The sequence below is a fragment of the Mesoplodon mirus genome (genome assembly GCF_964341445.2).
Source record: "Mesoplodon mirus genome assembly, chromosome: 5".
Classification (NCBI taxonomy): Eukaryota; Metazoa; Chordata; class Mammalia; order Artiodactyla; family Ziphiidae; genus Mesoplodon; species Mesoplodon mirus.
This window is the reverse complement of record NC_138980.1, coordinates 95,934,630-95,949,684: the sequence shown is the minus strand read 5'-3', so window position 1 is coordinate 95,949,684 and position 15,055 is coordinate 95,934,630. Positions and strand designations below refer to the sequence as shown.

The window sequence follows — 15,055 nt, the reverse complement described above, 5'->3', positions numbered from 1 at the left end:
TACATCTCAGAGTGAAAAAACCCAATCTACTTAAAATTGTAGCTTTGCAAGTAATTCAAATATTTCTCCTTATTTCATAAATTCTAAAAATACAAACTAAAGTTCCTATGGGAGACCAGTTATCAACAGCTCAACTGTTCAACAGAAAGAGTTCATACTATTCTAAATTTCCCTTTCTAAAAACCTTAAATTGAAAGAATTTCATTGAACTGAACTTTACTTAAGATTTAGCAAAATCACTTCTAATTTGCAATGAAATCAAAATGTTTACTGAATAACACTACATAGGAAACTGATTCCCTTAGCATTTAAGTATATAACACCTTTCTAATGGACCACAATATTAAAGTAATTTGAACATAACTAGAACCTTCAAAACATATGGTTTAATTCCTTTGAAAAACCACCAACCAAAATTTTTAATGTGTCAAGAAAAATGTTTTTCTGGTTTTGCTCAACAAGAAAACAAATATTAATCACTCAACAAATATTCCCATTATGTGAGAAATATAAAAATTGTAAGCTGGGATTACCATCTTTTAATTTATCTTGAGTGTAAAGTGGAAACCAATGGACAACAAATATGGTCAAGTTCTCATAAAGACTACTAGTTTTTTATTGTCTCCTATGAGTCAGAGTTTATACTAGACAATTTAAGGACATTATATCATTTAATCCTCAAAACCACAACCTGCAAAAATACAAATACTAATAACCCCATTTGCAAAGGAGGTTCAAAGATCTTAAGTAACTTTCCCAAGGTCACAATGCAAGTAAATGGATACTGGGATTCAAAAATTCATTCTCTCTTACCCAGAAGACCTTACTCTATCCACAAGAACATAATGTCTCAGGAGTGATTATTAAATTTGTATTAAATGTGAACAGGAATAGGAACTATTTTTACTGTGTAATTTCACAGAAAAAGATAATTCTACATGGTAATAAAAGTGTTTACTTTTAATTCATAGTATTTCAACTTTTCTAACTGTAATCTTTAAAAAAAAAAAAAGCATTATCTCACTTGAAGTGCTGAGGCTTCTAGAGACCTTTCAAAACTTACATTAATATGTAAATTTTGTAAACTAACTCCAAGGGGCAACAAAAAGATCTCGTTATTTTGAAGATACAGTTAAAAAGCAAATCTTCTTTGTAAATATACATATTCAGGACCACCTTGCCTACATTTTAATGTACAGTATTTTTCAACATTGAGAACTCTACTAATGCCTCCCCAGTGACAACTTTTTCTGTTAACCTGTACTATATACCTATCAAAGCAAAATTAAATGGATTTGGAATATTATTCAGCCATAAAAAGGAATGAAGCTCTGATACATGCTACAATAGTAATGAACTTTGAAAAAATATGGTATGTAAAAGAAGGCAGACACAGAAGACCACATATTGTGCGATTCTATTTATATGAAATGTCTGGAACAGACAAAAGTCCACAGAAAGTAGATTACCAGTTGCCATGGGCTAGAGGAAGGGGGAATGAAGAGTGACAGCTAATGGGCACAAGGTTTCTTTTTGGGATAATAAAACTGTTCTAGAATTAGTAATGATGACTGTACAACTTTGTGAATATACTAACAAACACTGAACTGTACACTTTAAAAAGGTGAATTTTATGATATATAAAGTATATCTCAATAAGAGAAAATTACATGGCTTTAAATATATTTATAATATACAATAAGTGTAAATGAGTTACCTACACATGTGCTTAAAATATAATGTAAAACCTATGTAACTAAACTAGTAGTCTTTACAACTAAAAACAAGATTATCTGTCTCAATTTACTGAGTCCTATTTTACACCATACTAAGTGAAGGCTCTATTTCACAAGCATACATCTTCCTGAATATTAAAAATTCCTAACTATCTAAAATTACTACAATCCCTAGGGGAATCAGAAGGAACGACAACTACATACTTATGTTTGGCAGCCAAATTTAATTTTTTCAAATTAATTTTTTCCACTGTCAGAGTTTAGAAAAAAGCATATTAGTACATGCTAATGAAGAATTTTTAACATGTAACTACCACATACAAGCACCCACACAGTTATAAAATCAATTTATACAAATCATTGTTTTGAGAAGATTCTTGCTTTTAAGTAGAATCTGCCTCTAAACCATCAAAAAATAAGCAGAAAAAATTTATAAGCTAAGTTATAAGGAATTCAAGAGTTAGAAACAAAATGAAAAACACAAGAATGGTAACAAGTACTTACTAATTTGTTTTCCTGCATGTATATTCTTTGTAATTTCAGACAGCCTTTAGCTATGACGATCATGCCTTCATCTGAGATCTTGTAACACTGGCCGAAATGAATATCTTTGAGTTCTCTGCATTTTGAGCCCAGCTGTAAACAAAGAGATTTGACTGAATGCTCCAAAAATAACAAACGTGACATATTTCGAGTGGGATTTTCATATAATTTTTTTAAATAGCCATACCAAAGTTAAATAATTGCTTATAAATTACTCTTAAAATAGAATGTAGGCAATCTATCATTTAAAATAGTGTGGTGTAAGCCTTTTCACCTTCTAATTATCTTCTTGCTTCAACTGCCTCATATACTATATGCCCACCTAGGTGCCTAGATTCCATAACACTTCAAATTCATGTCTTAATTTCTCTTGAGTCTTTTTATCAGTCATAGTGTTAGACTGAGTGGAACACAGGTCCAAGGAATAAAACCAAGGTCCAAGAAGTGAGACAAAGGTCCAGTGAGTGAACGAATATTTAATTCAGGAGATTCTACTTCTAGTTCTGATTGCCCCAATGTATCATTTTTCTCCATCGGTTCATTTACTCTGTGAAAGAGAAAAAAGACTGAATATGCTATAGGCAATATTCTAGTTAATACTTATTTACACACTTATTGCATAAACTAAAAAAAAAAAGGACTAGTGATTTCCTGATTGAAATCTCAAGTGTACCTTAAATAGTTACTGAACAGGTACAATGTTCCCCTTAAAAAACATTAAGTACAACAAAGAACAAATTACATAATTTCTTTTCAAAATCTACAGTAGAAATTAGATGATCTAAGCAAACTATAAATAAATGTTTTATAAGTATTACATATAAAGAAAGTCATCTTAGAGATAAAATAATAAACTTTAGTAAAAACCTATATATCAAAAATTGTCTAAAAAATTACATTAAGACAATAAAATCCAGTTTGGCAAGGGTTCAAAGTGTGCTGATATACCACTGGTAAGAGTATAAAATTAGTACTAAAATTCTTCTTGGAGGGCTAGTTAGCATAAATGAAAAAATTTTATAAAATTTGCCTGAAAATTATGACTCAGCTTCTAAATATTTACCAAAAAATGTAAGAGGGATGGATAATTGTACAGATACATAGTAAAGTCAACATACTACAACGTTAATTATACAATCGATGTAGTGGGTATACGGGTGTTCACTGTAAAATTCTTTCAAATTTTCCATATATTTAAAATTATTCATAAAGACTATTGGAATAATTAACTAAAGGTGTTTGGTAAGATTTAGCTTCAAGAAATTAGCACAAGAATTTTTTTTTAAATAGTGAAATACAGAAAACCTAAAGTTATAAATTAGGGTGTTTTCATAAAATTGAGTATTATATAGCCATTAAATTGAAGTAAACACTTGACAAATAAAAACTGTACATGTTTTTATAATACAATTTTTATAAACAAATTAGGCACATTTAAATATACATATACATATTTAATTATACACATGTATATAGAAAAGAGATAAAATATACACCAAGGTGTTTACAGTGGTTATTTCTGATCAGTGCAATAATGGGTACTGTTCTTTTTTTCTTTTCTGTCAGTCTTCTCACATCTTTTTAAAAATAAATATTTTTGTAATAAAAACTTTCAAGTCCTGTTTCAAGTAAAGTAATGATATTATCAGAAAGATATGCAATTTCAGTTAGTTTTTCCAGGGATGGTGATATATACAAGCCATCTTATTTTAATCTAGGTAACACTATAACCAATTATATATTCCACTAGAAATGTAAACTCCATGAAGACAGAAGCTTGTTTAACTAACATAGGCCTGGTGCCCAAGTGTCTTACAGGCAGTTGATACTTAGTAAATATTTGTTGAATGAATGAAAAGGCTGATCAGAGTTATTCATTGTAAAGAGGCCTCTTTGAAAAATGGACAAATAAAGGAAACCATGATTATGGTCTCATATACCACCATGTTCTATTTAATTCAAGAGTTCTAAATTGGGTCCACAGGTGGAAATCAGGGATTCCAGGAAAATAGATGAGAAAAAAAAAAAAAGAGTACATTTTTATTTTCTTACTATTCTCTAAATGAACTTTAGCTTTTCCTTCACTTATTAAACAGAAAATCACAGTAGTTTAGCAGTATGTGTGACTCTGTAAACAACAGAAATCAAAGATAATTTCACATAACACTACTGTTATTGCAGATAGTGAAGTATCATTTTTGTTCATCAGTATTCATCATGTTTATTAGATCTACTACCAGATCTTATAATGCATTAAAGAGGCACATATATTTCTAGAACAAACTTACAATGTCATGTTACTTAGACCCAAGAAAGCTGAATCCAAAGCCAATAGTGGGGAAAGCAGAAAAGCAATATGATAATCACTACAAAACTCCCAATAAGCTCACATATGTCTGGCAGTGAGGGCGAGGTTGGTGTTAAAACCACCAGGATTCTTGAAAGTCTACTTAAGAAGTAGTTAACCACTCAGATCACCTCCTCATTTCTGCACAGCCTGCCCCTGCCCACTCTCTCACAATAGCAAGAGACGGGAGTTCACTGAGGGGAGTAAACCATAGGGTCTTTGGGGTATGCCATGCACAGCTGACAGCAGAAGCACCCTCCAGAAAATGTGGGGATGTGAAAGTTTATACAGTGAAAATGGAGGAATTAAAAGAAATAATTCTATAAAATGTTCCAAGATGAAAGGATATGGACTTCCAGACTAAAAGGACTCACTCATATGTCCAATACAAATGACAAAAGCAGACCTGTATCAAGGCAAATCATCATAAAATTTCATAATCGTAGGTATAAAAAATATTCTAGACTTCTAGTGAGAATCAGATTTCATACAGAGGATTAAGGATAAAAAAGGCAACAAACTTCTTAATTATTTAAGAATAATTATTTCAAACCTAGAATACTGTACTCAGGATTCAGACTATGAATTAAGTGTGAGGGTAGAATAGAGATATTTTCAGACACGCAAGCTCTCAAAAGATGTACCTCCCATATATTCTTTATCAGGAAGCTATTACAATCTGTGCTCTACAAAACATGAGAATACATCAAGAGAAAGAACACATGACATCTAGGTAATAGGACATCTAATAGAACAGCAAGGTGAGGAAAACATTGAGAATAAGGGTGAAGATAAGGTACTAAGATGACCATTAATGCAAGAGTAGTTATATACAGTAAGTCCAGACTGCTGTCTACTTTAAGAAAATAAATTCGACTAAGTAAATATATATAGGTATACTAAAGCAACTGGGGGAAAGCTGTGGACTCCATCACTATTAAGATATAAAAACTAAGTAAACTAAATGAGGACAAAAAGACATTTATTCATTCCAATAAAAACAAAATTCCAGAGGGGGAAAAAAAGGTAGGTAATTATAAAATGTAAATACTGAATACTTATTTAATAAAAATTATAACAGAATTATTTTGACACAATGAGGGCATAGGAGATAGAAAAGGATAGTGAGCTAAATCCTCATCTTTCCATAGCAAGGAAATAGCAGAGATCAGCGGTCCGCAACCTTTTTGGCACCAGGGACCGGTTTCGTGGAAGACAATTTTCCCACGGATGCAGGGGAGGGAGGTTCAGGTGATAATGCAAGCGATGGGGAGTGATAAGAAGTGGCAGATGAAGCTTCACTCACCTGCTGCTCACCTCCTGCTGTGCACCCCGGGGGTTGGGGACCCCTGGGATGGTCTAAAATGGATAAATCAAGAAAATACATACAGACATAGACGGCAAATGCTTCTTCTCTACCACTGCTTCCTTCTTCTGGACGGAGTTCAACTGGTCTAACTTCTGGTCTCTACACTGATTAGTTTGTATTTAATAAGCTGAACATGTTCAGTTCATCTCTATCTTTTTTCCGCTTGAGGACAAACTGCCCACAAGGAGCAAGCATCTACTTCTACATTTGCAGGACACTGCTGGTCCAGCCTAGTAGATGACGACTGGGTCGCCTGGCCAAACTCCAGCATTTGAGTTAACAAGTCTATTTAACTCTATTACTAAGCAACATTCCCAATCTAGCCTTTCTGTGTAATAAAGTTGGTGTTTTTCCTCTGTCACTATTCCAGTGTCTTATTTGTCAATTTATTGAGATGCTGGAGCAATAAAGAGACTTCAACACTTAGTGCACCAGCCAGGTGATCTCTTCCTGTATCAAGTTTACCCCCATTAACTCTTTTTTTTTTAAGATTTTTTTTTTGATGTGGACCATTTTAAAGTCTTTATTGAATTTCTTACAATACTGCTTCTGTGTTTTTTTATGTTTTGGTTTTTTGGCCGTGAGGCATATGGGAACTTACTTCCCTGACCAGGGATTGAACCCACACCCCCTGCATTGGAAGGTGAAGTCTTAACCACTGGACTGCCAGGGAAGTCCCCCCCTCCTTAAGTCCCCCCCTCCTCTTACCTTATCCCAGCAAAAAGTCAGTACAGCTAAAGGATCTACAAACACCTCAAAATTACCTCCATAACACTTCCTACTTTACCAAAGAACATTCTGAAATAATAACTACTCATCATAAGATACCTATCTGGCTGATATTGACGGGATGCATACCACCACTCACCTTGGTTGGATACTGGAAAACTCCTCCCTGAGGGCCCTTCCAGGTAAGAGAGGTTATCAACCTTGTGAAATTTTAGCTCCAACCACACCTATCCATTCACACCCAGCCTGTCCTTCATTGCTATTTGCACCTGACACTCATGCCAGGTACAATCCTAACTCTCACTCTTCACCAAGTAAATGGTCTTAGTTACCTAAGACATAGAAGCCCAGTGTGTCATTTAAGAGGTTCTGAATCTTTATCAATACAAGTCCAATATCTAGTTCCCTAGAAAAGGTGCAAGTCAGATGGACAGTAATAGAAGCCTTCCTCTAACTCTAATAATGTGTCAAGGGCACCCATCAGTCAACCCTGAAGGAAATCATTTAATGAAAAGGGTGTTAGTAGCCACTTTATCACTTAAATGAAGCTAGTCCACCTAGTAATCCATGGTTCATTTTAGCACATGACAGTAATTAGAACTGCAAATGGACTAAAGTAAATAAACATAATATAAAAAGGACCGTCTTTGATTTATTCTTTTCTTCTTTGTAATAATCATTTAAGATTATTCACAATTTTGCTCAAGAACTCCAAAGGTATTTTTCAAATTTTTCTATAAATAGTTGGAGGTGATTTTCCCAGCATCTCAAAATTTAATTAAAATTTTGCACACCATCCTTGAGAATTTACAAAAGAGAATTTGTTTTAACAAGCTATACGTTGTTACTGGGTTATTTTTGTAATAAAACAAACACCTTAGGAAGTATATACTTCGACAAAGAATCTAGATAACTGAAACCAGAACATGGAACCCACTGGGATAAAAATAAGATCAGGTCTTCCAATGTCACACGAAATCTGCTCAAAACCAGTATTAAGAACATATTTTTAAAACATGAGGTATGCCACCTTCAACAGAAGAGGGAAGCTGTTCCTTCTACTTTCCATTCCCAATATGTCACCACCGTCACTATTATACACATGCAAAAGAAAACAGTGAAGAAAACCCAATCCATATCTTCTAGTAACTTCACCCAACTATGCTAACTATTCATGTTTGTGAAATCATAAAAATGACAATTTCATAATTTGATTCATTAGTTTCATCATTTGTAGTAGAGTAGTACAGACAATGAGATATGAAAGCAAATTTTTCAAACTGCCACTCATCTGACCCTCTTTAAGGACTCAAATTTGAACCTTTTTCCTAGATTTATGTTGTCTAACTTTGCCTCATTTAAAGAACATTCCATTTAATACAATGAAAATATGCTACATAAGCTCCCAAAATGTGTACCAATACTATTTCTTAGTTGTACTAGCATGATGTATAATTAAAACTCAAGAGTAAATGAAAATTGAGAACATACATGGAATAATCACTTGATTAATTTGTTACACACTAAAAAGATTTTTTATTTTTTAGAAAACCAGCAAAAATGCTATTTTAGTACCAGTACATAGAAACATTTGTTACTTATTAATGTTTCAAACTTTAAAATACTGTGATTAAAACTTTTGCAGCAGTGGGCTTCCCTGGTGGCGCAGTGGTTGAGAGTCTGCCTGCCGATGCAGGGGACACGGGTTCGTGCACCGGTCCGGGAAGATCCCACATGCCGCGGAGCGGCAGGGCCCGTGAGCCATGGCTGCTGAGCCTGTGTGTCCGGAGCCTGTGTTCCACAACGGGAGAGGCCACAACAGTGAGAGGCCCGCGTACCGCAAAAAAAAAAAAAAAAACTTTTGCAGCTTAACTTTAAAAACATGGGAAGCCATCAAATGTCCATCAACAGGTGAGTAGAAAAAAATATGGTTTATACATACACTAGAATATTATTCAGCCATAAAATGGAATGAAACTGATATATGCTACAACATAGATAAACACTGAAAACATTATGCAAGTGAAATAAGCCAGACACAAGAGTTAATATTGTATGATTCTACTTACAGGAGGTAGCTAGATAGGCCCAGAAAGTATGCTAATTAGAAATTATAATAGAGCCTACAATGGTTACACAACATTGTGAACACAAAGTCACTGGAACTGCACACTCAAAAGCTGTTAAAATGGTAAATATTATGTAGATTTTGCCACAGTAAAAAAAATCAACACAATGAAACAGCAAATGTCAATAAAACCTCAGATGAAAAAAAACAGTCAAGAGAAAGTGATATTTCTTCCCAAACCTGTTTTTTCTAATTATAATTATTATAACATAATTACATTAGATATTAAATAAACCGACAAATGAGAAGGAAAAAGAAAGCTCTTGCTAAAAAAAGTAGGTTGAATGTTTTATGTTCAATGAAAGTAAGCCATAAAAAAGTGCTGATGAATTAGTTTTCAGTGACAACTATAAAGTTACAAAATATTGGGAAAATCATATTCTAAAACAAGCTGCACCCATATTCCTTCATAAGTAGTGACCACCTGTCCCACTTCAATTAAAAAAAAAACAACTGAAAATCATGGGTGCCACATCATTGTTATAGTTTAAGTAAAATAAAGTCGAACTCTAACTAGCTATCTCTAACTCTAGAAAAAGGCCCTGACCCTATATCAAAAGACTCACTAATGAATCTACAGTTACATAGCATTTTTTAATTAAAATGTTTATAGTACATATTGATTTTTGTGATTCTATCATTTAACTGATTTTCAATTAACTGACCAACTTCCATCCTCAGGCCCAGAAGGTTTATGCTGAATTATAACAATGCCTACCTATACCTCACTGGGTTGTGGAGAAGATCTAAAAAAAAATAACACAAATGGAAATGCTTATTAAGGCACACTGCAAAGCATATAAAAGCACTAAATAAATGTTTTATATCTCTATTATTATTAATGGGTAAAGAAGGAAGCTGTTAGAACACTATTTATTAGGATTCATGTGAAGGGAACTTTTTAGAAGTATTCAATACTATAAAGATAAATTTCCAGAAAGAAGCCTTCTTGAATTACATGAAGGCTCAATACTCCCAGTTACAGATGGAAAACTTTCTCTCTAGTCATTGAACTGAAAATTCCAGCTTAAAATCCTAGATATGATTCCATATGACATGATTCAGAGATCAAGCAAAATTTAGAGAATATTGGCTCCATATCCTCCCAACTATGTGAACTTGGACAAGTTACTTAACTTCCAAAAGATTCAACTTTTCATCCTGAAATACCTCAGCGCTGCTGTGAAGATTAAATTGGACAACAAAACAAAATACAATGCCTGTCATATAGAACGCACCCAAAATATATTTACTTCCCTTTGCAAATTGTGATGCTAATTTAGAAACAGAATACTTAAAACATTCTTAAACTACCTAAATGTAACACATTTTGATAAAGGAGGCTTTTCAAGATCTCTAGTTTCTCAGTCTCATTATAAATACCACTTATCATTATAGGGATAAAATGAGTGTCATGTAATCTGAAAAGGGGAGGAAATGAGCTAAGTGGATTTAGTATGAACTCAAGACATCCCTGCCCATGCGCAGCAAAGAAGACCCAATGCAACCAAAAAAAAAAAAAAAAAAAAAAAAAAAAGACATCCCTGGATAAGAATGCCAGACCTATCACTTATTACTTTATCTCAGGTAAATTACTTATGGTCTCTCTGTAACTGCTTCCTCATCTATAAAAATGAAATAATACCTATCTCACAGAGTGGCTGCAAATCAAAAGAGAAATTAAATGTATGAAAATATAGTTAGAATATATGAACAGTGCCCTACCCATGGTAGATACTCATAAAGGTTACATACTTGCTCTTTACTTAGTTGACTGAATATCACTAGAACATGTAAAGATAGATGAGACTGACATTTTCCTTTATCTCACAGAAATTCAGCATCTAAAAACAAGTAATGTTTCTTTTTTCCTTTATTGTGGTAAAATATATCAAACATGAAAATTGCTATTTAACCATATATAGGTATATAATTCAGTGACATTATATTCACAGTGTTGTGCAACCACCACCACTCTTTCCAAAACTTTTTCATCACCCCAAATAGAAACTCCCTACCCATTAAGCAACAAGTACCCATTTCCTACTTCCCCTAGCCCCTGAAGCCCTCTACCTACATTCTGTTTCTGTGAATTTGCCTATACTGGGTAATTTATATAAGTAGAATCTTATAATATTTGTTCTTTGTGTCTGGCCTATTTAACTTTGCATATGTTTTCAAAGTTCATTCATGTGGTAACATGTACAGTGTTTCACTCCATTATAAGGCTGAATAATATTTCATTGCATGACATACATTTCATTCATTCATTCATCTCTTAATGGACAGTTGGGTTGTTTCTACCCCTTGGCTATTGTGAATAATGATACAATGAAAATAAGTGAACAAGTATCTATTTGAGTCACTGTTTTCAATTATTTGGGGTAAACATCTAGGTGGAATTGCTGGGTCAAATGATAGTTCTATGTTTAATCTTTTGAGGAACCACCAAACTGTTTTCCACAGTATGTGCACCATTTATATTCCCACTAGAGATGTATGAAGATTCCAATTTCTCCACATCCGAAGAAGCACTTTCTTATTTTCTGGTTTTTGCTTTTCTTTTTTTTTTTAATATCCATTGGAGTAGGTGTGAAGTGATGTCTCATGATTTTCATTTGCAATTCTCTAATGACTAATGATGATGAGCATCTTCTCATGTGCTTGAGGGCCATTTGTATTTTTCCTTTGGATAAATATCTACTCAAGTATTTTGCCAATTTTTCAATTGAGTTTGGGGGGGTTATTGTTGGATGGTAAGAGTTCTTTATATATTCTGGATATTAAGCCCTTATCAAATATATGATTTCTACACATTTTCTCTCATTTTATGGGTTGTCTGTTCACTCTCTTGAGCATGTCATTTGAAAAAAAAGTTTTTAATTTTAATCAACTCCACCTTATCTGTTTTATACTTTTCTTGCCTATTCTTTTGGTGTCATATTTAAGAAACCATTACTAAATCCAAGGTCATGAAGATTTGTACCTATACATTCTTCATAGAGTTTTACAGTTTTAGCTCTTAAAGTTAGTTCTTTGATCCATTCAGAATTAATTTTTGTAGATGGTATAAGGTAAGGGTCCAGTTTCACTCTTTTGCATGTGGACATCTACTTTTCCCAGCACCATTTCTTGAAGAGTGTTCCTTCCCCCAGTGAATGTTCTTGCCACTGTGGTAAAAAAAATCAACTGACCACAAGTGTAAGGGTTTACTTCTGGACTCCCAATTCTACTCCATTGGTCTATATGTCAATCCTTATGCTAATATCACATGGTTTTATTTACTGTACCTTTGTAGTAAGTTTTAAAATAAAGAAGTATGAATCCTCCAGCTTTGTTCTTTGGATTCAAGATTGCTGTGACTCTTCTACATCCCTTAAAATTCCTTATGAATTTTAGGATGGATTTTCCATTTCTGCAAAAACCACCATTGGAATTTTAATAGGGATTGCATCAAATCTGTAGCCCACTTTGGGTAGTATTATCTTAACAATATTAAGTCTTCCAATTCACAAGCTCAAGATGGCTTTACGTTTATTTAGGTCCTCTTTCTTTCAAAAATGTTTTGTCATTTTCAGTGTATAAGTCTTGCATTTGCTTGACTAAATTTACTCCAAAATATTTTATTATTATGGATGCCATTATAAATGGAATTATTCATTTATTAGGCCGAACAGTTTTTTTGTGGATTCTTTAGGGTTTACCATATAAAAAATATTATCTGCAAATAGAGATAGTTTTTTGTCTTCCTTTCCAATTAGGAAGCTTTTTATTTCTTTGTCTTTCCTAACTGCTCTGGCTAGAACTTCCAATACAATTTTGAACTGAAGTGGCAAAAGTTGGGCATCCTTGTTTTGTTCCTGAACTTAGGGGAAAAGTTTTCAGCTATTCACCACTGAATATGATATTAGCTGTAGCTTAGTCACATCTGACCTTTATTATGTTGAGAAAGACCCTTCTATTCCTAGTTTATTGTGTGTGTGTTTTTTTTATCATGAAAAGGTGTTGGATTTCACCAAATGCATTTTCTGAGCTAATTAAGATGATTATGTGGGTTTTTTTCCTTCATTCTGGTAATGTGGTGTATTACATTGACTGATTTTTGTAAGTTGAGTCACCCTTGCATTCATGGGATAAATCTTACTTGGCCATAGTATATAACCCTTTTAATATGTTGTTGACTTCTGTTTGCTATGTTTTTTTGAGGATTTTTGCATCTATAGTCGTTAAGGATGTTGGTCTCTAGTTGTCTTCTCTTGTAGTGTCTTTGTCTGGCTTCAGAATCAGGGTAATGCTGGCCTTGTAGGAATTAGCAAGTGTTGCCTTCTTTTAAGTATTTTGAAAGAGTTTGAGAAGGATTGGTATTAATTCTTCTTTATCTGTTAAACCAAATTCAACAGAGAAGCCATCTGATTCCTGACTTTGCTTTGTTGGGAGGATTTTTATTACTGATTCCATCTCCTTACTTGTTACAAATCTGTTCAGATTTTCTACTTATCCCTGAGTCAGTTTTTGTAGTTTTTACATTTCTAGGAATTTACCCATTCCATCTAGGCAATCCAGTTTGTGGTATACATAGTGGTTCATAATTTTCTTGTATAATCCTTTTTATTTCTATAAAGTTAGTGGTAATATCTACTCTTAAATTTCTGATTTAGTAAGTTGAATCTTCTATTTTTCTTAGTCAATATAGTTAAAGGTTTGTCATTTTTGTTGGTACTTTTGAAGAAACCAGTTTTGGTTTCATTGATTTTATCTATAATTTTTCTGTTTTCTAGTTCATTTATCTCTGCTCTGATCATTATTTCCTTCCTTCTGTTAGCTTTGGGTTTAGTTTGCTCTTCTTTTTCAAGTGCTTCCAGGAATACAATTAAGTTACTAATTTCAGATTTTTCTTCCTTTGTAAACATAAACTTTTACAGCTATAAATTTCTCTCTAAACATTATTTTTGTTGCCATAATTTTTGCTATACTGTCTTCATTTCCATTCATTTCAAGATATTTTCTAATTTCCCTTGCAATTTCTTCAATGTTCAATTGGTTGTGCAAGGGTATGCTGTTTAACTTCCACATATTTGTGTATTTTCCAGTTTTCTTTGTGTTACTGATTCTTAGATTCACGTCATTATAGTCAAAAAAGATACTTGCATGGTTTCAATCTTCCCAGATTTATTAAAAGTTGTTTTATGGTCCAAAATATCATCTAATCTTAAGAATATTCCATGTGTACTCTTCTGTTGTTTAGTGTAGCCTACTGTATACGCCTGTTAGGTATAACTGGCATACAGCATTGTTCAAGTCCTCTAGTTTCTTGTTGATCTTTTTCTGGTTGTTCTCTCTATTACCGAAAGTAGATTATATTAAAGTTTCCAACTATTCATGTAAAACTGTCTTTTCCTCCCTTCAAGTCTTTCCATTTTTGCTTGATATATTTAGGGGCTGTGTTGTTTGAGTCATATATGTTTATAATTGCTATATCTTCCTGATTAATTGAAACTTTTATCAATACATAATGACCTTCATTGTTTCCTGCAACCTTTTTTCACTTAAAATTGATTTTTTTTCTGGTGATAATACAGATCTTCCTCAATTTACAATGGGCTTACATCCTGATAAACCCATCGTAAATTGAAAATATCGTAAGTCAAAAATGCATTAATACACTTAACCCACTGAACATCATAGCTGAGCCTAGCATAAGTTAAATGGGCTCAGAACACTTATATTATAGTTGGGCAAAACCATCTAACATGAAGCCTGTTTTATAATAAAGTGTTGAGTATCTTATGTAATTTCACTGAAATTGAAAAAGAGAACAGTTGTATGGGTACAGAATGGTTATAAGTGTATCAGTTGTTTACCCTCATGATTGTGTGGCTGACTGGGAGCTGCAGCTCACTGCTACTGTCCAGCATCATGAGAGAGTGTCACACCACATATTGCTAGCCTGGGAAAAGATGAAAATTTAAAATCTGAAGTACAGTTTCTACTGAATGCATATGGCTTTCACACCACCATAAAGTTGAAAACTTTTAAGTTGAACCATCATAAGCTGGGGACCATCTGTATAGCCACTCTAGCTCTGATTATTAGTATTTGAGTGGAATATCTTTTCCCATTCTTTTACTTTCAACCTCATTGTGTCTTATCTGAAATGAGTCTCTTTTAGAGATAATAATCAATGCATGATTGATTATTTTTTA

At 33.2% G+C, this 15,055-nt stretch overlaps 1 protein-coding gene across 2 annotated transcripts in view; it reads right to left on the bottom strand.

Moving 5' to 3' along the window:
• FBXL17 (F-box and leucine rich repeat protein 17) overlaps nt 1-15,055 on the bottom strand; it is a 488,270-nt gene that overhangs the window by 452,876 nt on the left and 20,339 nt on the right. For both annotated transcript variants that reach the window (XM_082621243.1, XM_082621244.1), the window contains one exon: nt 2,241-2,372. In XM_082621243.1, coding sequence (XP_082477369.1) covers nt 2,241-2,372 — 132 coding nt within the window. The remainder of the gene's footprint in view (nt 1-2,240; nt 2,373-15,055) is intronic.